Raw genomic sequence first — 23,369 nt, 5'->3', positions numbered from 1 at the left:
TGGTGAGCGCTGCGGGGCCGGGCTGGAGCTGGATCACTTCCACGCTCGACACAAGCGCGACATTTCCACCCTGAGAGCAATGAACCAGAGCAATTTAGCAGCGGGGGGGGGGGGAAGATTCCTCCTCCCTGAAAATTTTTAAATGAAGGTTGCATGTGTTTTCTACAAGATGCGCTTCGTAGGAACTAATTAATAGCAAGTCTCAGGGCTTGTGTTATGCAGATTAGACGATCGCAGCGATCTCTTCCAGCACCGCAAACCCAGCACCCCAGCACGTGTGTCTGAGCAGCCCTTCCTCTCATCTGAGGCTCTGGAATTTGTGGCTTTGAGTGTAAAGCAGGGCACAGACGGGACCCCCGGCAGCTTATGGGCAGACAGTGGGCTTTGGACCTGCCCGTGCTGCCCGAAAACAGGGGAAAATCTCCCATTTCTTTCAGCAGCTGTTAAATCTAGAAACAAACACCCCAACCCCCCCAAAAACCATCCCCAAATTGTCCTGGTATTTTGTGGAATCTGATTCACTGATGGAAACCATTCAAAACACCCACCTCCCTCAACTATACATATCTCCAGCGCTCTCCCACCTCCAGGAAATGCTGATGGAAAAGCTGCCCAAAGGATGAGCAAATAGAGGAAAAAAAGAAAAAAGGAAAAAAAAAAAAAACCACAACAAAAAAACAAAGACCCTTCACAGAGAGGAGATGGAAGAGGAGCTCTGCTCCGGGCTCCCCAAGCCCCGGGGCTGATGCTGGCATCCGAGGGCCCTGTTCCTGCGCTCCCCATGGGAGCACACCCAGCAAAGCCTCCCCGGAGCCACGCGGGACCCCGCAGACAGGGATGCTCTGCAGTCTGCCCAGCTCCTCTTGGTGAATGCTTCCCCTCTCCCAGTGCACACGGAGCCCACAGACAGTGCTGCCTACTGCTGCTCTTCTCCCTTCCCTCCACAGCAAGGGCTCGAAGCATTTACACTCAATTCTAAAAATAAAATATTTTCCTCCAGGCAGTGAAACGAAATGAAACCCTGCACTCATACGGCAGGGAGGCTGGGACAGGAGCCCTGTGATGCGAGACAACGCCAGTGGAGCTGGAAGGTCCTTCTGCCTGACATCATGCTGCAGTCAGTGCCGTGGAGGAGAGCCAGCGTGGCTCTGCGCCCATGCTGCTCACCCCTGGGTGCCGAAGAGCTCACGGGTGCAGCTTGGTGCAGGCAAGGAAAAAAAGTGCATGAATGGAAGGGGAGGCATAATGAAATCACAGGGACGAGGGAATAAGGAGCAGGGGGCACACCAAGCTCGCAGGAAGCCCCGGGAGGTGTTTCTCAACGTGCTGCTCACCTGGTGCACGCAGACGTTGCACTTGTCGCAGAACACCATCTCGTTGCCGTCCTCCCCCTCCGGCGAGCGGCACACGTCGCACACCACGTCCTCGTCGTACTCGATGCCCAGGCCCTCCTCCGTCTCGATGGCGATGTTCATGTTCTCGTAGCACATGGTCTCCAGCTCCTCCAGCACTCTCTCCAGGGTGATCTCATCCAGCTCGGGCTTTTCTGCAAGGCACAAGGCAGAGAAGGACGGGGATGCAGCGCCCTGCGACCGCCCAGAGCGTTTCTGCAGGGGCTGCGCTGCACAGGGGAGGCATCTGAGCCTTCAGCTCGAACCAGAACTCCGAATCCACGGCAGTGATAAGATCTGCGATTCAGAAAACGGCCGCTTCTAACTCGGGATACAGTTTATGTTTCATAGACAGTAACGAAATATTGCTGCTGGCTGAGAGGAACGAAATCCATTCAGCTGAACCAATGCGGATAATTAGGTCTGACAGCTTAAATGTTCAAGGAGACAAGTTTTGCAGAGATGCTTTCTGCAGCGAGGGCTCAGACAAGCTTTGGCAACACAAAGTCAATGCTTTAATTGTGAAGACTGTGAAAATTGACCCTTACAAGGCCAGTTGAATGGAACTGTAACTGTAAAACTGAAGCCAAAGGCTGGAGCTGAGGACAAACAAGAGGTCCAGCAGCACCAGGTCAGACCCGGGGCAGGGGCTCTGACCTGCTGTGCTGTGTTTTATTCCCCCTGTACCGGGACCTTTAGTGGACGCAAGCGAAAGGCGTGCAACCCTCACGCTTTGTGCATATCTGTAACAAGGGCCAGGGTGCTCCAGGACCCCCAGGCAGCGATGGCTCCGTGGGCAGGGTTCATGGCATCCTGTACCCAGCACTACGTCTGCGCAGCGTCCAGCAGGGTCACGCTGCACCACCGCCACACATCACTGTCCTGTGACCTGCTACCTGTCTTCCTGTAAGGCTACAGGAGGCAACGCCTCGGTTACAGAGCAGGAAAGAAAAGCTTGAGGACGTAGTGGTGTTAGGCAGTTATTAACTGAGTGTCGGAGGAGCCACTCACCTCGCTGGGCTCAGGCAGAGCTGCAGCGTGAGGGCTGTGTCCTGGGGCAAGCTCCCCTGCGGGATGAGGCCACGGAGCTGCTCCTTTCCCCGTTGGCCACCAACCCGCCAAAAAATCTCTGTCAAGGGGGAAAGAGAGCCGCAGGCGAGACCAGCAAGCAAGCACACCGTTGTCTGCCTGTTTCAGATCTTCCCCAATGTTTCGCCTTGGCAGGGTTTCCCTTGGCTTGACAAGTCTCTGCAAACATCTAGCCTGGCATTCACATGTCTGTGTCGAGGCTGAGATCCCATCTCGGGCAGACAACGCTGCTCCCTATCGCAGCCCTTTCAAGCGCCGGGGCTGCCGTGCCACAACACGCCGAGCGGCCCGGCCGTGCCTGTTTTAGGAGCCACGAGCCCCAGCGGCAGGCACGGAGCCCTGCTCCCCCCGAGCGGCACGCGGTGCCCAGGGCTCCCAGAGGAGCTGGAGCAGAGCGTGGAGCTGCACCGGGATGCCAGCACCATGGCTTTTGCCTCGATGGTGTCCGTTTATAAACTCACCACCGTGATGCCCGTGCTGTAGGAGAAACGCAAGCCTTCCTCTTCTACCCTAACGTGACTTTAAGCATACAACTCTCGGCCAGCGTTTCAAACCCTGGTATTACATATCCATCAAATCTACTATTTCACATCCCATTCCTTCCAATATTTCAGGCTCTGGTGGAAAGGACTAACCCCACAGACACCAACCTCCCCCCTGCACAGCTCCCGTTCCGCATCAGGTGCAAAGAAGCTGCATTCGAGCACGGTGCGAAATCATCAGCGGCGTCGGACGGAAGGCGGCTTGCGGGCAATGTACTCGCTACGCCGCTACATGGAGAAATATAGATCCCTGCCTCCTCTCGCTCACACGCTCTCACACTCCGTTTAGATGTAATTACATTAGGAATTCGTTTGCCAAGCGCCATTCAGGATACCTCGGAGCTTATTGAATTGACAATTGCACTTGATGGGAACGAAGCGATTAATCGCTTATGAAACACTAAACAATGGGGCCTGAGGGTGAAGTTCTTTTTCCATTTGAGCTCCGTTTATCTCTTTCTGCATCATATAAAGTTACTGCTATTAAACTCCATTCATAAAATTGTCATTTTTTTGGCTGAGAAAACACTATCCATATTGATTGTGGCCAGCCAAATGGCAAAAACAAAAAATACTCCACCAAAACACTCCCCGTGCTGTACCCAACTGTGCCACCGCTATCTTCCCTGGGAACGAAGGGCAAAGACTCAGACTCAGACCTTGGCTACACCGTGTAACTCCAGCTGAACAAGACCAAGGATTAAGCCCCAGGTCACAATCATGACCTTGCGATCAAAACCAGGACTGTGGACTTGAAAGGCTGACCAAAAGAAAGGCGTCTGCACTTGGCTAAGGTATGGCAGGGTCTTGTATAAAAGTGGGGGAGAAAAACAAAGCTTTTAGGGGCCTCCGCAGAAGAAGGGCAGTGTCACTGCTGATTTCTCACAGTTTCTGTCTGGAGGGACGTGGCTAGAGGTGAGGATTTCATCTCTCACCGCTATGATCGTGATGTGGAGCCATGCTCACAGCACCAGCAGAACAGAGGGCTCCACGTCCCAGCACCCCTTCCAGGAGGCCTCCCAGGCTCTCCTCCCACCAACACTGACCCATTAAAGATGACTGGTTTCCATGTGGATCCCTGCAGAACCCCTCTGTGCCCATCACAGACCACGTTTCATAGGAACAACTATAATTTGGGGATGTGGCCATGAAGCTCACCGAACCCACAGGTCTTCCAGGCCGCACCCGCTCCCAGCCCATAGCGGTTCAGTACAGGTGGCAGACGGACAGACCAGGCTGCTGAAACGCACCCAACAGAGGTGGCATCCAGTGTAAGAGAGGAAGACGAAGCTCTTGGAAGGTATTTATGAAGTTGGGGCTCTCAGGCTCCAGGGTATGAGGCACAGAAATAGGAATTTGCTCATTATCCCCTTCCAAACCTCAGGGATGAGCCTCTTTTCATCCTCTCCCCCAGCAAGTGATGCTTCCTCCTGGCTCCTGCTGCCTCACCCACCTCCTGAGGTCCCTGGGGATCAGCATCAGCCCCAGGAGGACACCAACCACCCCAGGACCACCTCTCCACAGCCCGCAGGGAGGCCCAGCACGCAGCGGAGCCTCCCCGGGATCCCTCCCTCACCCCCGAGCAGGGCACAGCCCGGCCCAGCCGAGCATCCCCAGGCACACTCCTTCACACGACGCCGTCCTCCGGTATAATTATTTCTGCAATACTGTAATTTATGTGGCATGAAGGAGCAATATTCTCCCGCTAAATGAATTCTCAGCTACTCTTTATCCTGGTTTGAGCCCACTCAGTGCAAGGAGAAAAAATAGCTGGAGAGCCACCTTTCACAAAACAGAGACCTATTTCTGACTAAACTGCACTCCACTGAAATCAATTTACTGAAACAATAAATCCTTTTAGCCTGTGGAGTATACCTGGAGATAAAACAGCTCATGAACAAACAATCATCAGGGCTGCAGGCTGGGCCATTAGTTGATTCACAAGCTATAAACCTCAGAGTCTATTTTTCAGGGAAAAAAAAAATACAGGAGCAAAATTACCGTTCCTTTTTAAAGAAAAATGAAGGGAAAAAAAGCACTTGTGAGATGATGTTGGTCCGTCCCTTTGAAAAACTGAGAGGAAAAGGCTGCCAGGTCCTGCTCACCCAGGGACAGCCAGTGCCTTGCTGTCCTGAGCCTGCAGCCCCTGCCCATGGCACATCAGGGAGACGTGGCAATCAGGTTCATCTTTTATCAGCATTATTTATAAACAGAGCCCTACCAGAAAGTGGGGCCAACGAAACCGACAGCAGCATACAGCCTGCAGGAGCTGAACACAGGCAGTGAAACTTGCAGATATTTTGTTACAAACCCGGCCTGCTAATGCACTTAAAAGATTTACAGGAACCAATTATCACCCTTTATGCCACCCACTGACATCAATTATTTCTCAAATTTAAGACGACGACAAAACGTTTTAGAAGCCACTTTCTGATCTGCCGTCTCCCTCCACTAACGCTCTGCGCTGACAGCGCTGTCCTGGAGCACTCCTGATGACAGCCTCCTCGCTGCACCCAGCAGCAAACCCGGAGGAGTGCTGGGAACTGCTGCAATTGCTGCGAGGATGGCAGAGCAACGCCTGACACCAAGCTGGCTGGGCTGAGAAAGGTGACGGCAACACCTCTGGAGCTCGCCGTGCTGCTGATCTCCAGCCCTGCTCCTCCACCCCTCAGCGCTGCTTTGCTGCGGTACCTGTTCCTAGCAGGAGTTAATAAAATCAGGTTTCTTCCAGAGGCTCGGGGTGTTTTCACCTCTGCCCACAGCTTACGGAGCTGCTACCTGAAAATGCTTTAGGCTTTCCTTGCTTTAAGATAACTTAAAGGCCAGGGCTATTATCACACAAAACAGTCTGGATCACTGTGCAAGCCTGGGTTACAATTCGGTTTTCTTACCCCAAATGGTCCCCCCAGGAGAGCCCAGGGACAGCCGCGGCCAGGCGAGTCCTCGTCCCTGACACCACCAAGGTAGCTGAGAACAGACCCAAATCTGCCCCCCGGGCACTGCTTTACCTCAGAGAGGTGCCTCTGGTGCACCTTGAACACCTCCTGCTGGTGGTACACCCCTGGGAGGTGGGGGCTTGCTGCCCCGGGCCCTCATGCGCTGCTCCAGTGACTCCTCGTGCAAGGAGGAATGCAAGTGAACAGCCCCTGAATTATGGAGAGCCTGAGCTTTTCCCAGTGGCCAGCAGCCAGCAGGGCAGCGCGGGGCAGTTGTGGGACAGGAGAGACCCACACGTGTGCACGGGGGGTGGAAATGCCACCGCTGTCATGCACAAGGGACAAGTGGCAGAGGGCTCCGGCGAAGCCTCTGTACATCGTCAGCCCCTCCTGGCTGCAGGGAAGGCACTCAAAAGGGGGGTTCTGGGCTGGTGATTAAAGGAAATGGATCCTACTATCAAAAGGACAGGGCTCTGTGCATCCTCCTGCGAGCTGGGTTTGGGAAACATCCTCCCCAAGGGGAGGTGGCCCCGCTACGTCCCACTGGTCCCGACTGCAGTGGTCCTCAGCCCAGCATCTTTGGACCAGCTGCACTGGGGTGGCACTGAAGGAATCGCCCCAAATCTCTAAAATGCTGCCTCAGGGGAAAACGGGGTCCCCACATCCTGGAGAAGGGAACGGGGAGCGATGTTTCAGTTCAGGGCAGCCTCTGGCCACAGATCCCAGCTCTCCAGCCCATATATTTGCCAGCAGCCTCTGCTCGGATGAGCGCGTCTTCCCCAGGGTTCCTGCACTGACTCTGGTTTATTCCGTGCCTACTTGACCAACCTCACCTCCGCCGAGGGAGGTATGATCTAATTAGTACACAGACATATCTCAAGTATGCAGTGATGAATTCCCCCTGAAGCTTCAAAAGCAATAAATGTGACCTTTGCATGTTCCTGCCATAAAATAACAGGAACACCTCCAGCTCCCAAGATAGAAACTGTGGTGGGCATATGTGAGCAGCATACACCATATGGATTAAGTCAAGGGAATACTGCGAAACTCATATTCTGCCTTCAGCAAAATTGATTCCGGCAACGTTTTTAGCAATTTCTTTAGGATTTTCCGTGTGTTTTTATGAAGTGCCGATCACTGCAAAGGGATCTTTCAGCCCAGGCCTTTGAAGTCTCTCTAGCCCCACTCTTACCATAGCTTTGGATTTAGTGGAGATCACCAAATACAGCATAAAATCTTAATTAAAAAAAAAAATGAAGTCTTAATGGCATGGCTTCTCTCTGCGCTGCCGCGGGTGACATGTGCATAAATCTGCTTCGGGGTTTCACTCAGACAACTTCAAGACCCACTTCTTTCACCGTCTCCTATTGCAGCAGCAACAAATAAAACATTTAGGCTTGCTTAAATATTGATTTCATCTCCAGCACACGGAAGCCCTTCAAGCAGTGCATTTCTCCCAAGCACAGCCCCGGCTACTGAAACACGTTAGCGGGCAGGGGTTAAAGCCACTGCAACCTGCTTCGCACGGAGCAGCTCCTGCTTTTGGGAAAGGGAAAGGCTGCCCACCTCACCCAGGGAGGAGCAGCAGGCTGCGGATCGCCGGAGCTATCTGGAGGTTTATCTGATCCCGGTGATAAAATTCCATCTCGGGGGTGACCTAAAAAGGACTGGAAAAGGCATGTGCTATGCGCTATGTGCTATGTGCTACGGGGATCAGCGCCGCTCGCAGCACGGATGAGCTAATAGGTGTTTTCCAGCTCCCCTCCCCACCACCCCTCCAGAGCCAGTCAGAGACCATGCTCCTTCTCTGTCATTAAATATTTGGAGGATGACACACGGTGCCCAAGCACTGCCCAATGACAACAGCTCAGCCGAACGCCCAGGAGGAATTTAAACTCCTGCCTATCGCTCCACGCTGGGAGATAACTTCTGACTTCTCCGAACAGGAGGAGAGGCAGCAGTTCTCCAGTTAAGTCATGTTAATGATCTCAGAGATTAGCAGAGCTCGTTTGGAAATCTCAGTGTGTCATTAATGTCGAGGGCTTCCGGGAGAAAGCGCTATTTATGGACCACCTCCAGACCAACCTATGCGTGCGGCAGTCTTCTGGATTAGGTGCTGAAGGGCACAAGCCCCACGTCCCCCCCCTGTTGCGGACCAGAAGCACAGATCCATCCCTGTATGATGCAGAGGGGGCTGAGCCTCCAGCCCAGCAAGGCCCAGGAGGTGACCAGCGATGGGTTTGCTGTTCTGACCGAGGGAGCTCAATACAGAGCCTCGGCAGACCCAGCTCTCTCCTCTATGCACACCAAAACCCACCAGTTATATTGACAGAAAAATGTGTTGCCTGGGCAAAAAAAAAATCAAAACCCACCAAAACCTGTGTGAAACGGGCAAAAACCTGTGGAAAGTGCTCCGGAGCCAGCCCTGCTGGAGAGGTGGGGGCACTGGGGGACAGGGCAAGATCACTCGCTGCTGGGGGCTGCGGCGTTCGCAGTGGATTTCACGCAGCAAACACTGTTTTCCCAAGCTGCCAGCATATTTAAGGCTCAGACAGTAATTACAGCGCTCTTTCAGCAACAGAAATGGACTGGAGAATCTGCTGATGGACAGTGAGCCTCCCTGCGTTACCGCTGCTGCAGTCCCCCGGGTTAGTTATTGCCATTTGCGGTGGGTTATTGCAGAGGACTCGGGGGCTTCACCAGACACCACGGTCCCATCCAGCCTGGTGCTGTACACACCCCCCCAAAGGACCATCCCTGTGAAAGCTCACTGCCTGATAAATGGCAGGGAGCTGCAGGAAGAAAAACGCAGCTCGCTCAAAACCGCAGAGGGCATCGATGGCTGCTGCATGTCCCCAGGCACGCGGTGCCACCCAGCACCGAGCTGAGCACCGGCGGCTACGACGGTGCTCAGGCTTCCCCTCCTAAATCCGACACTGCTGCTGGCAGAGCCAAGAGCCTCTCGCTGACACGGCTCGGTACCTGCGAGCAGGGGAAGGATGCGGCCGGCGCACATCTGGCTCCCCGAGCATCCCCGCCTGCTTCCCCCCCACGCGGCGGCACCGGGCTCAGCCTTCGAGCGATCAATCAGCGCGGAGGCTCCCCATCTGAAAACCATTTCAGGCACCGCGTCTGTAAGGGAATACTTTGAAGAAATAATAAAGCGAGCCAAATTTAACCCGCCGGAGCCGGAGGAGCCAAATCTCTGCCCGCTTGCCTTTCTGGAGACGTATGAAGTTCGTACAAGGGGGAAGTGGCTAGAAGTGAGGATTTCATCTCTGCAACCTCGAGCTCCATCCCCTTCAGCAGTGCACGATCCTCTCTGCTCCAGCACTCGCTAACACGCTCTGCGCCACCCTCGAAGACCTTTGCAGCCGGGAGTAACGCTCCGTGCAGGCATGTTTCAGCTTTCACTGTGCTCAAAATGCGGATGTTTTATCCCTCTGTCACTCTTACCTGTGCAGCAGCAACCACACCGCAGCAGCCCTCACCTACCAAGGACTGGAAAATCCCTCCACGGTCTGGCAGCTCCGCGCACTCGGTGCCTGTGCCAACGTTATCTGCCCAACAGACCATGCTAAGCAAAGCGCCGGGGGCCAAATTCCCAGCCCAGTTACCCGCACCCAGCACTAATGGATTTTAAAAATGTGCGGCGATGTAAGAGCAGGCAACATTATGCTGCGGTATTTAAAGACAGCTGGGAAGGGAGAGAAAACCCAGGGCCGGCACTTCTGAGAATCAGAGGTTTGGAGTGGGAAACCTCTCCACCGGCTCCCCAGCCCAGGGGGGACGAGTCGGGGTCGTGGTGCCCACCCTGACCAAACAATTCCCTCCTGCAGGGAGCATGCAGGAGATGACCACGGTCACACAAACAGCCCAGCTGTGAGTGCCTTGGATCTGCTGGTTCTGCGCAGCAGGGCCCTGCGCCACCTGCACGCCGCTCTGCTCCACCGCCATCTGCTTTGCTCTGCTCTGCTCTTCTCGCACCACGTCCCAAAGCCCCAAGGCGAGCAAGAGGCAATTCAACGCGCTCAAGACCCCGTGCAGGCCGCGTAACCTCTTCTGGAGAGCCGGAACAGAGGTTTCTTCCTCAAGGCCTTTTCTTTCACACGATTACTTGAAAGGCCTCATGCCCGCTCCGCAGGCAGCCCAGGCAGGAGGAGAAATGGCTGTGGTACTTACCCATCTCCTTGAGCTCCATGTTAACCAGCTCCAACCAGCAGGCATCGAGCTCGTCCAGGTCGTAGCGGCTCACTCCCTGCAAGTACGTCCTCGTGGCTTCCGAAATCTCAGAGCCGGGCAGGCTGCTCGGCGAAACCGGCGAAGGCGAGTTCTCCAGCTGGGGAATGATCCTGGAAGGAAAGGAGAGGTTGAGAAACAGCCACAGCTCCCAAAAGCCTCACAAAAGCCCAAGAGCCCGTTTCTTGCCACGGAGGGTGCAGTCACGGCACTGACAACCTGACTCGGGGAACGCGAGCGCCGCTCGAGGTGGGAGGGAGGCGAGGAGCTGCTGAAAATGGGAAGGCAACCGGCAGCGAGTGCCTGCAGAGCGTCCACTGCTAGGTCTTAGAGAGGAGGAGGGGACCTCTGGGGTGTGTGAGGGGTTAGAGGCTGCTTCCACCGGGGGGAAAATATTTCTCGCTGCTGGTAGCGGGGCTGTGCAGCTGCCGCGGACGAGAAGGGGAAGGGTTCGCTGCGTGCCAGGGTAAACAGGACACGGCACCAAAACAAACGGCCCGGGCTGAGTTTTTCGGGAACAGTTCTGATGTTGTCCAAGGAAAAAAAACATGTAAAAGCAGACAAATATCCACTTCTGACTTTGATAAATGCCTGGTTCCCATGGGCTAGGAGTTTTCTGTCTGGTCCAGCAGCACACGTGATGGCGTGATGGCGATGGCCACGATGTCGGCCACGGCCCCCAGCACCTCAAGGAGTGCTGGTGGGGGAAGCTGCCAAAAAGTGCCTCTGCAGAGGCTTAAATGAGCATGTGAGCACACGATGCAGGTGAATTTGTTTTTTACTGGTCTGGGAATCAGGGGGTTGTTTCGTTGGCCTGTGCCTCCGTCTGCCTCAGTCTATTCCTCTCCACAAATTGGTCCCGTAACACTAATCACTGCCGAAATAAAACGGGTATCGCTGCCACACGCGGGCTTTGACGCCGCGGCTCATTCTTCCTGAAGCCACACGGATGCCTTTCACTGCGAACAAATGGGTTCCTGCTCCCCCGCACTCAGCACGGCCCCGCGGATCAAAGGCGCCACCGGGAAGCAGCGGCCGGGAGGCTTTGTGCCGGGGCCTCTGCGGGAACTCGCTCGCTTTTCAGGACTTACACGATTTCCCTTCACGCCGGGAGAAATTAAGCCATTCGTACACTTCGCACGGCTCCTTTCTTCCATCCCGCCTCGCAAGCATCGCCGCACGCCCGCTGGCAGCAGCCTCCCTCCCACGTGCGCGGGCTCCCGAGCCCAGCAAGGCGCCGTGCCCACGCTGCGCCTGCCCGCGCCCGGCCCCTCCGACACCAGGATCTGCGTCCTGCCCCCTGCCCGGGACAACACAGGGAGCCGTGGCCGGGCTGGACATTTCCAGCCTGGTTACACGACCGTGAGCCACACGGAGAGCCTGTCCCCATACAGCCCACGCTCACACACCCCAACAGCATCTGCACGACGAGGCTGCAGGACCGCCACTTTGGCGAACCATGAGAAAAACGCCCTGAAGGGTCATTCCCCTTCTCCATCCTTCATCCTTCCAAAATATATCAATTATAAGTAACTTCCCGTTCCCCACGACAGCTTTCCCCCTGCTGCTAACTGCCTGGGACCCAGCCGGGGTGGGATGCTGGTCGTGGGCTGCTCGGACGGGCTGCCCGAGCACAGCCCTGCCTGCTCGGAGCATTTTTCCAGCTCCCGTTCCTGGGAGACCGAGCCCTGGGGTGCAAGAGCTGCAGGCAGCCGGGCTGAGCGAGCTGCACACATCTGCACCACCTTCGCCCCGTGCTTCGGGACGCCTGGCATGGAGAGCATCCCCCGACGGCCAGAGCGATGGCTTGGAGCACTGCAACAGCACGCGTGGGGACGCAGGAGAACGTTGCAAAGGAACACACAGGAAAACAGGAGAACAGCAACGTGCTGCTCCACGTCGTCCCTTCCCAGCGGCTTCTTCGCCTGGAAACCCGGCTGGGCAAAGCCTGAGGGTCCGGCCCTCCTCCTGCACCCGCACAGCCTGCGGGGCAGGGGTTGTGCAGCTTTTCTGACTGCTTGCTGCCTGACCCTCGGCAAAGCAATCAACCTTTTGGCCTTACTTTCCCCACCAGCAAGCTGAAAATAAAGATATGCCTCAACGCCCCGGGGACATCTCCAAACCTCAGTTCAGGATCTGAAAATAAGGCCGGGAAAACACAGCTCTGAGAGTCCCCAGATTTTAAAATGAGCTGACTGTAATCTAGGACAGGGCTTAGGGATTCAGGAAAGTCTGTATTTAACGCAGACAGCAGTAATAACACTGAAACCAGGCGTGCTGCTATCAAGCTTCAGGACTCTCCTCTAAGGAGCTCCCAGCCCCCTAAAATACTCCGGGGCCCCTTGGTGCCAGCAGAACTGAAACCCTCCCTCCATGAGCCACCTCCAGGTCGCTTTGCAAAGCATCAGGCCCAGGGCACACCAGGCACTGGCCTTACAGGAGAGAGCTCGAAGCTGTCGAGAAGAAAATGACCCAGGGGTGCCGAATGCTCTGTTACAGCTGTCGGAAGGAGCCGGGGGAGCGGAGCCGGGGAGCGGTGCCGCCCGAGCTGCCGGCCGTGCAGCCTGCTGGTGCTGGTGCTGGTGCCACCGACACGCCGCCAGCTGCAGACACGCAGAAGGTGGCCCTGGAGGCTCTGCTCTTAGCCTGGCTGAAAAATCGCAGGGTTTAATGCTCCGTGTTGTCCCTGGGGCACGGCAGGAGTGAGATGAGAGGCGAGATGAGAGGCCCCAGCTGTGCCCGGGGCGGTGGCAGGCAGCGGGTGCCCGCGGCATCCTCAGCGCCGGGCTGCTGATTCGCGGCTTCACTCGGGGAGCCGGTTCCACACCAAACGCAGTGCCTTACCTAGATCATCTCCCCCTTTTTAAAAAAGCAGAATCAGGCAGCAGCAGGCGTGGTGCTGGGGACCCTGTTATCACGGCACGTGCGCGGCCGGCAGCTCACCAGCCCCACTGTGTGCCCTGCCCTGCAGCCACCCTCGGGGCCAGCTCCAGCACGAGATTTCCACAGCGCAAAGGGAACTTCGGGCACCTCTGGGGGATTCTTCCTGTTCCCCCAGAGTTTTGCTGCTTTGGCCATTCATCTCTGGTCTCAGTTCAAAGAGGCTATCAGAGGCGAGACACACTGGGCTGGGAACACGCCATCAGCCCCGGCACGCTCCAAAGAAATGGTGACGGTGACAAAGGAACACCCCTGGCAGCCTCCTTCCTCCTGCTGCCCTGTGGAGACGGGGTTCCATGGGGGGAACCCCAGCACAACCAACCCAACCAGAGCAGGCAAAGGCAAGAGCGTGCTCCGAGGTGCCCCAAGCCACCTCTCACCCTAAATGAGAGGGTGGTGGCAAAGAGAAACAGCTTCGTGTAGCAGGATGTGATAGGAAACACCCAGACGAGGCAAGATCCTGAGGCTCCGAGGCTCCGCGGTGTGCAGGGGGTGTTGAGAGAAGAGAAAGCACCGAGCGTGACCCCTGGCTGGGAACAGAAAGCATCACGAGGCCGGGGTGACTCATAGCAGGACCCAGGAACGCTTCAAGTGCTCCAATGCACCATGCCACAGCAGGAACCGAAAACGCTACAGGAGCAAGCAGCACGGCCACAGAGCTGACCGGCACTGCACCGGCACCTCGCAGAGCAGCTCCACCCTGCCCCAGCAGCACGGCAGCTTTAAAACACCCCGAGCAGACACCTCCGCGCTGGCCCTGAGGTTGTACTCGGGCAGAAAGCCCCCTTTTACCGAGGTGAGATGGCAGAGACGCGAGCAAGGCTGTGCCCCCCGGGGCAGGGTGCAGCGCAGACGTGCGTGCAGGAGGTTCACCAGGGCTGGGACCCTTGCAGACCCCGCACAGCGCCGCCTCTCAGCACCGCCGCGGGGACGCAGCTGCGGGAGAAGCCTCTTCTCGCCCGGCCAGAGCGTGACGCTGGTGGTGTCCCCGTGTCACCCCCATTCAGCCGGCCGGAGGCACGGCCTTTCAGGAAGATCGGCATCGACCCGGAGCTTGTTTTAACGAGGGGCTGAAAACTGGGATCAGGCTGAACAGCACAACAAGCCCGAGGCCGCGAGGCTGCAAGTGGGCCTCAAGGGCACTTGAGGGAAAGGAGTGAGAGGACCCCAGCACTCCTGGGGATCGCATCCATCCCAGGAGAAGATTATGCGGTGATAAAATGCACTCGGCGAATTCCCATGGCTAATCATCTCTGGAAACTGAATGCTTCAACTGGCTGAAGGGAGAATGCATTTTTTTTTCTATATTCTCCCTTTTATTATACCAGACAGAAATAATAAACAATCCTGAACAGCGTTTCGCTTCTCAAAATGCTCCGTTTTATCACAATGAAGGCTTTAGTCAGTCATCTTCTTGCTACCTACATTCCAGTCTAAATTAGTCTGGTCCAGTGTCCATAAATAAATCAGCTTAGGAAAGTCAGTGGAAAGATAATTCTGCCAGCAACCTTCAGAGGATGCTGATACTGTTATTACTGCCAGCTCTGCTCGCGGGGGAATTCTCCTGCGGCACACTCCAACTTTCAAAAGGCATTCTGCAATTTAAAGGGACAATTTTCATTTGCTGTTTATTAAAATAGCATCTCGCGGGCTCTTCAGACCAGATGCCCAATCTTCTTATAAACTTAAGCTAATAGATTTTATAAGCACCAGTGCTTCTGAATGGCGGAGCGGAGCGTGAGACGGTAGGGAAGGAGCCTGCTGGTGTTGGGGAGAGGGGCAGAGGGTGGTGAAGGGCTCATGGCGATGACGGCTGCCACCACGCACAGGGCTTTGGGATCCTCAGCGTACCCGGGCACAGATTTACCGAGGGGTGTTATGCCCAGTGATTCCACTTTTATGCCTCCTACTGAAGTCTGTAAAAGCACGAGCCAAAAACTACACTCCCAGAGCTCGGTTCGAAGAAGAAGGGGAAAGCCAAGGAAGTATTAAAGTGGTTAGGGTTTAAATTAACCGGCCTGGGGTTGAAAATGGCACGGACCGGCTGGATGAGCGGCCTCCCAGCGCCTCTAGGATGCAGGTGCCGGTGCCCACGGGGGGCTGTGCCCTCAGGAGACGATGCTGCAGGCACCACAGGCGATGGGATGGAAGGAAACCCAAAACCAGAGGGTAAGAGTGAAACCCGGGGCACGGAGCAGAAACAGGAGGAGGTCCCACGGAGGAGGGCTGCCCTGTGGTATGTCTCGGCAGCCACTGTCCCCAAAACCTGTTGTTCCCAACCCACCACGGAATGTGAGCCCTGTTCTCCGCCGGCCCCGCTGTGCTCAGAAAAGTAAGAATTTGCAGGATTTCCTGACTGGCTGCTGGAGCCAAAACCCCTCAAGATTTGGCAACCACCACTGCAAACCCACAGCGATGCCCGCGTACAAAACAGGGGCTGCGGGCACAGGATCAGCCCCGGGGGGCAGAGGTGCGGAACGGGAACCCTCGGCTGTGCCCCGCGCTGCCACGGGCAGGCTCTCCTGGTGTCAGCGCCTGTAACGAGCACAATCCTAACAAAAAAAAAAGCTTGCTGCAGGTGACCACCCTTGCCTCGGACATCCACACTCAAGCACGCAGCCCCGTGTAACCCCACGGTTTGTCTCTGCTGCTGCTGCGCGCGGTGGACAGCCCACGGAGGTCCCAAGCCTGGGGTCCCCAGCTCACCAAATTTCCACTGCAGTGTAGGACTGCAACATTTTCCCGTTTCACTTGTCACCTCCCTTAAAAAGCTCATCCTTCCTTCTGCCTGCTATAACCCACACCTCGACTGGGCTTGCTCCAAACCCCTAGGCACGGCGAAACACTCGATGCAGCTCAGAATCTGAATCCGCATTTGGCCCCAGGAAGACGTGCCAAGCTCCTGTACCAGCACCCCCCGCGCCCAGAAGCCCCCCCCCCCCCCCCGACTGCACAAACACCGGTGTGGCTATCGCTCAGCGCCACCAAGGTCCCTTTGTGCTACCCCGGGGTGCTCAGGAAGGGTTAATGCTGCTCGCAGCACCGTCCTGCCCTCCGGGTACCAGCAGCCAGTGAGGGTGGCTGCAGGTGACGTAATGCCCGGGTGGCTGCGCACCATGCGCATCGGGTCCTGCTCGAGGGATGCCAGGGACCCCCGAGGTGCCAGGGACCCCCCCGAGGTGCCAGGGACCCCCCCGAGGTGCCAGGGACCCCGGCGTGTCCCCTGGCAGGGAGGTACCAGCCCGGCGCGGTGCGGCCGCCCCCGCCATCCCTTCGGCTGCTGTTTTTTTTCCCAGCTGAACTCTGGACTCGCGGCGCTTTCCAGGCAGAGCCGATTCCAAACGATCCTTATCGGCCCCGAGAGCATTTGCAAGCCGCTGGAGATCGCCGCCACGCAGCTCTGCGGGGCGCAGCCTCTCCTCTCGCAGCTGCTGGCACCGCGCACGGCTCGGCTGGGAAAATCCGCGTTTTTGGCTCCTTGGCCCCGTGGCCCCGTCTCCCGGGTTTGCAAATCCCCCCCCTGAGAGCCCCATTTCATTGCAAAGCACGAGGGAAGGACGGGGTAGGGTGGCCCCTCGCAGGCTGCTGGCGGTGGGGATCGCTACAGGCAGGTTCTGTGACTCGCACAGAAATGCAGCTGGGTCCCCGAATTGCAATTAACAGGTGCAATTAGAAAAACATTCCCTTTCCCCTTGTTCAGCTAAAATCTCCTCCAGCAACAGCCTGTGACCAGAGCGGGTCCTCCCAGGCCCCTGGAATAATGCAATCCTCTAAGGAGAAAGTGATTCACTCCTCTTTGATGTGTTAAAGGGAGGAAAACAAGTGAACAGGAGGCACTAAACAGCCATCTTGTTAAACCCAGGCAGCTTTTCCAATTTCGTTCCTGAGCTGTTTATCACCATATAAAAAGCCTGATACTCCTCAGACTGGGCAGAGAGCAGAGCGCTGATGCTCCTGCCTTTCTCGCGTTCATATTCCAGGCTGAACCTCCCCGAGCCGTAGCTCAACAGATGAATTATTTAGGCCTCAGCTCCGAGTCGGTGCCCAGAAAATAATTCCTAAGCAGAGCGGAGGAGAGTGGCAGTAAACAAGTGCTGAGGTGCAGCAGGAGAGCTGCAGAGCCCCGCGCACAGCCACAGGACCCCACACAGAGCTGCAGAGCCCCCCGAACAGCCAAGGGTTTTTTTCTGCTTGACCAGACAAGGGCGGCGTCTGGGCTGCGAGCAGAAGGTGCACGCTGCTTCTGGAGCATCTGGAGCATCCCTGCACTTCTCCCCCTTCCCTCCAGCAGCCCAGCACTGCTCTCCCCCTTCTCCTCCCCGTCAGGGCGCAGCGCTGTGTGCCAAACACAGCCGCAGGTCTGCTCCTTCCCATTCAGGTCCTTTAAGTCTTGGAATCGCTGCTAGTAAAGGCAGGGACACTTGAGCGTATGTCTTCTCGCTATGAAAAGGACAAAAACTGTTGCTTCTTCACGCAGCTTAAGCCAAACTACTAACGTTCAAGCAGCTGGAGTTAATTAGCCCAGCCAGATAATGCTTCCACAACTATTTCAGTAACGCAAACAGCCCCACTTTGATTTGTACCCACCTACTAACGGAGAGCAGAGCGCGGCGCTGCGAGCAGCCCTGCGCCTGCCGCGGCTCCGAGCCGTGCGGGGCCACGAGCCCGGGGATCCCCGCGGCCACCCCTGCTCCTGCCGAGGGAGCTGCGGGTGCTGAGCACCGGGATGCTCGCAGGGAAGGCGAGGGCACGGGGCTGAGCATTGCTCTGGGTAGCACGCTGCTGTCGCACGGGTCTCCTTGTACGGTTCACGGGGACGCCGGGCGCACTAATCACGACGAGGTGATTTAATTACGGCTACAAGCAGCAGCGATCAGACTGGCTAGAGTCTGCCCAGCTGCACGCTAAATCCCTGCTCCCGGCTGGAGAAGGGAGGTGATGGAGGGAGAGGTGGAGGCTCCCGAGCCCCCCACCCGAGCTCTCCACAAAGCTCTCCGCGGAGCAGCGCAACCCCAGCCCGCTCGCTCCGTACGTCTGCTTGGTCCAGCACAGCCCACAGACGTCCACAGGGAGAATTAGCAAACGTTGCAAACACAAGGCCGAGCGGCTCGGCACTAGGTAGGAACGTGCGGGATTACGGCGTTTCCCGTAGCAAACTAATAAAGGTGGGGACTTGCTGAAAGCATACACGAGATTTTGTCACACAGGCTGTAAAACCAAAACGACTGAAAGTAACAGGGAAAGTAAATCAGGCTCGTTCCCTTTCCAAGCCCTGGGTACGAAAGCAGGGCTTTGCCCCATCCCACGCCGCTGTTCCTGCGCTTTTCTCCCAGGGCAAGGATCCCAAAATCCACAGCTCCCGAGACAAACCCAGCTCAGCAGGACCTGACGGGGCGTTAGCAGCCCTCTGCGGGGCACGGGGCTGCACGAGCACCGGACCCTCACCTTCCCAGCAGCAGCGTCACACGGGCAGCCCGCTGAGGTTTCATTACCGAGGACTTTGGGGCTTTTTTTTTTTTTTGCTCTTCTCCACCAAGCAAGCGCCACGGGCCAGCTCCTGAGCCGTGGGTCAGCCCGGCCGTCTCCATCCCCACCGCGGCCGCGGGGCCAGCCAGCCTTCCTCTCCCCGCTCACATCCCCCAGGGCTTGTGGCCTCCACGTTCAGGCCCGGAGCAGATGGGGTTTGTGTTTCTTTTGATCAGACCCAAGTCTCAGATCTTGAAAGGGAAGCGCGCCTGTATTTCTGGAGCGGAGCACAACCTCAAGACGGTCAGCCGCAGAACGGGGACGGCGGACCCAAGAACCAGCCCTTTGTGAGATCGCCACCGGGCCGTCTGCGAGCCCGGAGCCCACGCAGTTTTTCACCACGAGCCGGAGGGGACGAAGGAAAAAAAAAAAAAAAAAAGAAAAGGAGAAGAAAAAAAAAAAAAAAAAAGAAAAGGCAGCTGATGTTAAAACAACAGCGCTGCTCCAAGAGCTACACAAACCGCTGCAGCAGCCCGCCTGCCCCTTCTGCAGCAAAGCCCAAGGGACGCTGCCGATGAGTCAACAGCCAGCCCGCCTCGCCGGCCGAGGGAAGCAGGGAAGGAAGCCCGGCCTCAGCCCGGCCTGGAGCTGCAGAACGCCGTGTGCTGGTTCCTGCAGCGCCGGGAGCAACGCCGCTGAGAGCCCTCCCCGCGCTGGGCAGCCGCGGGGGGAGACGGGGAGGTGGCGTCCAGGCGGCGCTCGTGGGGCTGCACTGCTGGGGGCCGGTTTAATCCCTTCGCTGGAGTCGCCCCTTCCATGCCCTGGGGTTTCTGGAAGGTGCCCCCAGCCCTGTTGGGATCAGCGGGGTCTCAGGGGGAGCGGAGGGCAGGGACGTGCCCCCGTCCCACAGCCGCTGCCGGGCACCACTTGGCTTTGCGCCCCCGCAGTGCGCTCTGGCTCAGAAACACAAATGTTTTGGCACAAGCTCGCGGCAGCCCGCTCGTCTCCGGGACGCTCCCTGCGAGCAGAGCCTCCGGGTGCCTCCTGCTCCCTTCTGCCGTGGAGCAGCACCGTCCTTGGGGCTGTCACGGAGCCAGGACACGAATGGCACCGCACGACGCCGGCAGCCCTGCAGGGCCCCCCGGAGATGCCGGGGCAGCTCCTCGAGCCGTGGGGCCAACAGCCGGCAGCTCCACGGCACAGCCAGCCGTGCCCCTGCACCGCGCAGCACAGCCAGGGCTTGCCCTGCCTGCACCTGGGGTCCTGGGGGAGCAGAGGGGACGCAGGGGGACAGGGGGGAAGCGAGGGGGACTGTGCCAAGTGCCCCTCCGATGTGGCAGCCGCTCCCCGGCGGTGCTCCCGTCCGTGCCCCTGCCCTCGCCCCGCTCGTGTGCGCCCAGGTTGCGCCTTCCTGTTGCCACAGCACTCTCTGTTTTCTGTTAAACCAGGGCCACGGCGATGACACAAGTACGGATCCGCGACGCCAAGAATATCTGGGAGCCCTGCCAGCGAGAAGCAGCCTTCCTGCTCGTCCTCCTGCTGTGTGCAAATTCACAGGAAACAGAACCTACGGCACAGACCGATGTGGCTGAGCGCGAGCTCCAAGAGCCACCTCGAGATCCTGCCTGCATCCCTGTCAGCTCGGGGGAGGAACCGCCTGCCAAAAACGTTAAATCATTAAATAAGGAAGGAATTAGAAGCCATACAGGTGCATCAAACCGGAGGTCGGTGCCAGTGCTGCACGGAGGGATGCTCTCTGCTGCGTGAGCTCGCCACGTGCTGCTGTGCCTGGCTCCGGCGGGGAGGGACGAGCCCCCCTCGGGCTCCCCAGACCTGCTCCAACAGAGGGGGCTCCCCAGCCTCGTAAGAGCACCGTGGAGCAGCGAGGAGCAGCCAGGAGCAGCCACGAGCACCTTCCCCCAGAGCTCACCACGGTGTGACTCCAGCAGACGAAGTTCACCCGAGGCCCCCCATTCCCGTTTGTAAAGGGCGGTACCCGCACCCCGACGCTCCCAGACGTTGGGGTACCTCTGCAGTCGGTGCCACCGCTTCACCTTGCTCAGCCCTCAGCCTCGAGCCGAGCTGAGGTGGCCCTGTCGGCATCCAGCACCCACCAGTGCCCCCCACCAGCCTGGGGCTCAGCACCAGTGACTCAGGATGGCAAACCCAGTGCCCGGGCTCACCCATCGGTGCAGCAACCACCCTGCCTGCCCCAGGGCTCATGACCTGCCTGCTCCCGGCAGCCTGGGGACCCTCCAGGGATGCCCAGCACCACCGTGACCCCAAGGAGCTCAGCCCGTCCCTCCCGGTACCTCCGCCCTTCCCCTGCTCTCACTCGGCTCCGAACGGATTTCATAGCCACGCTGGAGGCCATCAAGCTTTGGGCAATGCTCAGGCTGTACAAAATAAACCCCTTTTTAAGCACTGATGAGCCAGAAACGATTGCGGAGAGGAAACATCTGATGTCCTGCACCGCCCGATAACCCTGCTGTGTGGGTGGCCACCGGCAGCAGCCGCGCGTCCGGCGGCACCCGGCCCTGGGCACCAAACCAGGGGGACAGCGAGCCAAAGGATGCTCCTCTCCCCCCATCGCCCTCCACGCAACCGCGCGGCGATTTGTGCTAGCCTACAGAGCACCCTCTGCGTTAAGGCGGCTCTTGGTGAAGGCATCTTTCAGGCGGCTGCTTTCCGGGGGAAGCATTCCTTAAAACACGGCGCTCTCCCTCCCGCCTCACCCACAGCTTTGACATTTTTCGAGCTCCAGCAAAATAAAAACGTTTCAAAATCTAATTTTCAGCTTGGGATCCGCAAAACCTAGAGGCAACGGGCGGGTAGGAAGAGCTCGTTTCCAAGCGCCCAGGCGAGAGATGAAAAGAGCAGCGGCAGCAGCAGCAGCTGCACACAACAGCACACCTTGGGGAAGGGGAGACGCAGTTCTGGAGAGGGAAGCAGCCCTCGCACCCTCCGCTGCAAAACCTGCTGGGGGCTCCAGCCCATCCCCTGCCCAGGCTCTGCACCCCGGGGTCACAGGAGATGGGCTGGGGATGTATTTCCCAGGCGCGGCTTGCCCCCTCTCCATGGGCAGCACGCTGTTACATCGCTGTTTTACCCCTCCGAGACGTGGCAGAAAGCAAAACGCTGCCCCTGGCAAGCGCGGCAGCCCCGGGGCTGCGCCAGCTCTCGCCTTGGCAGAGGAGAGCTGCTGGGCTCCAGGCTTCGGTCTGTAAAAAAATAGGGGCTGTGCGCTTTGCTCAGCAGGGAAAGGAATTCGGATTCCCTGCATCTGACCCAGCGAGGATCTGTTGTGGGTTTTTTTGTCTGAGGAAGGGGGAAAAGGAAAGTTTGGAAACCAAGGCGGTGGCATGGGGCGAGGTCCCGAAGTGATGGATCCCACAGGACCAGCGAGGTCCGCTCGTTGCTGCCGGGAGGATCCGCGTGCTGGGACGGGGGCGAATCCAAGCAGTTAAACCAGGAGCAAGGCAAACGGAGTTGTAGGGCCTTATAAAGCTGTTCTCTGCAGGCAGACGAAATGCAGCCATCCCCGTGAAAACTACCTGATGCTTCTCCAAAGGAGGGCGACTGCAAGAGGAGCTGTCTAACCCCGCAGGCAGGAAGGGGACCGCGGTTTTCATCCGTCCTTGGCTGTCCGAATGCTGCTCCCTCTATCGCAGCGCTGAGTGCAGCGGGAAAACCCTCGGGGCAGGGGTGCCATCGGAGGGAGAACTCTTTGGGAGGAGCACACCCGGCTCCGCCGTGCCTTCTGCTGTGCAGTGGAGAGCTGCTGCCCTGGCTAAAAAAACCTGGCAGCGTCAGCGCTGCTCGTCCCCTGGGACACGCACCGTGGCCACAACCCAGCCGCGAACACCGCTGGAAAATGAGACGAGGGCCGGAGCTCTCCCTTCCCCTCACATCGCCCTGGGGAGGCAGGAATGTCCCGCGCAGGCTCCAGGCTGAGGACAAAGCCCTCCGGGCCCTGCTTGCTGCCGGGCCAGCAGGGATGGATGGATCAGGGCGGAGGCACCTTGCGCTGCCGTGACTCCCACCTCCCCTCCGATGCAGGACGCGGCTCTGGGCAGGGACCCAGGCAGATGAGCAGCAGGAGCAGAGACCCTCCGTGACGTGGCTCTGCTCTGCACGGAGAACCTGGCTGCTGTGGGAAGCACGAGGGAGCTCCCGGTGCTCGGCAGGGGATGCAGAGCGGGACAGAGGGCTCCCGGAGAGGCTTTGGCAGGCAGCAAACTGTCAGGAAAGAGCTCAATGCGCAAAAGGGAACGACCCCGGAATCAGCAAGTAGCAACGGGGGCGGGAACAGCTTTGGTCTAAAGCACCGAGTATTTCATCAAACCAAAATGCAAGAAGGAGTCATACAAGTGGAAAATACCTCCTGTGGGGAAACTAGGGATGTGGCTGCGCAACCCGAGCCTGCAGCAGCCCAGGAGGAGCAGCCAGGATCACCAGGGCACATCACAAACCAGCTGCAGGGATTCACTGAACCGGCTGCAAGCACTGGGACCGCTACCAAGTGTCCTTGGGAAGTCACAGAAAATGGGTCCGATTTCAGCAGACCCAAAGAAGACATGCACCACCTGCCTTTAAAGAGAAAATTCAGGGAAAAACACCGAAACCAACACGCAGGCAAGCTGCACGAACACCTGCAGAAAATGAGAAGGGAGCAAGAAGCATCCGAGAGGGCCGGTGACCTTTGTGGTGTGCGGACAGGAGAAGGTGGGACACGTCCTGACTTAGCAGGGCTCCAGCCCTGCCCA

General features: G+C 57.8%; 1 protein-coding gene across 9 annotated transcripts in view; it reads right to left on the bottom strand.

Moving 5' to 3' along the window:
* Nucleotides 1-23,369, bottom strand: part of JADE2 (jade family PHD finger 2) — a 68,344-nt gene that overhangs the window by 23,322 nt on the left and 21,653 nt on the right. For all 9 annotated transcript variants that reach the window (XM_035560783.1, XM_035560785.1, XM_050713641.1 and 6 more), the window contains 2 exons: nt 10,141-10,310; nt 1,335-1,546 (listed from right to left, as the gene is read on the bottom strand). In XM_035560783.1, the coding sequence (XP_035416676.1) occupies nt 1,335-1,546; nt 10,141-10,310 (382 nt within the window). The remainder of the gene's footprint in view (nt 1-1,334; nt 1,547-10,140; nt 10,311-23,369) is intronic.

The sequence above is a fragment of the Cygnus atratus genome, chromosome 14 (genome assembly GCF_013377495.2).
Source record: "Cygnus atratus isolate AKBS03 ecotype Queensland, Australia chromosome 14, CAtr_DNAZoo_HiC_assembly, whole genome shotgun sequence".
Lineage (NCBI taxonomy): Eukaryota > Metazoa > Chordata > Aves > Anseriformes > Anatidae > Cygnus > Cygnus atratus.
This window is presented reverse-complemented; position numbering and strand designations above follow the sequence as displayed.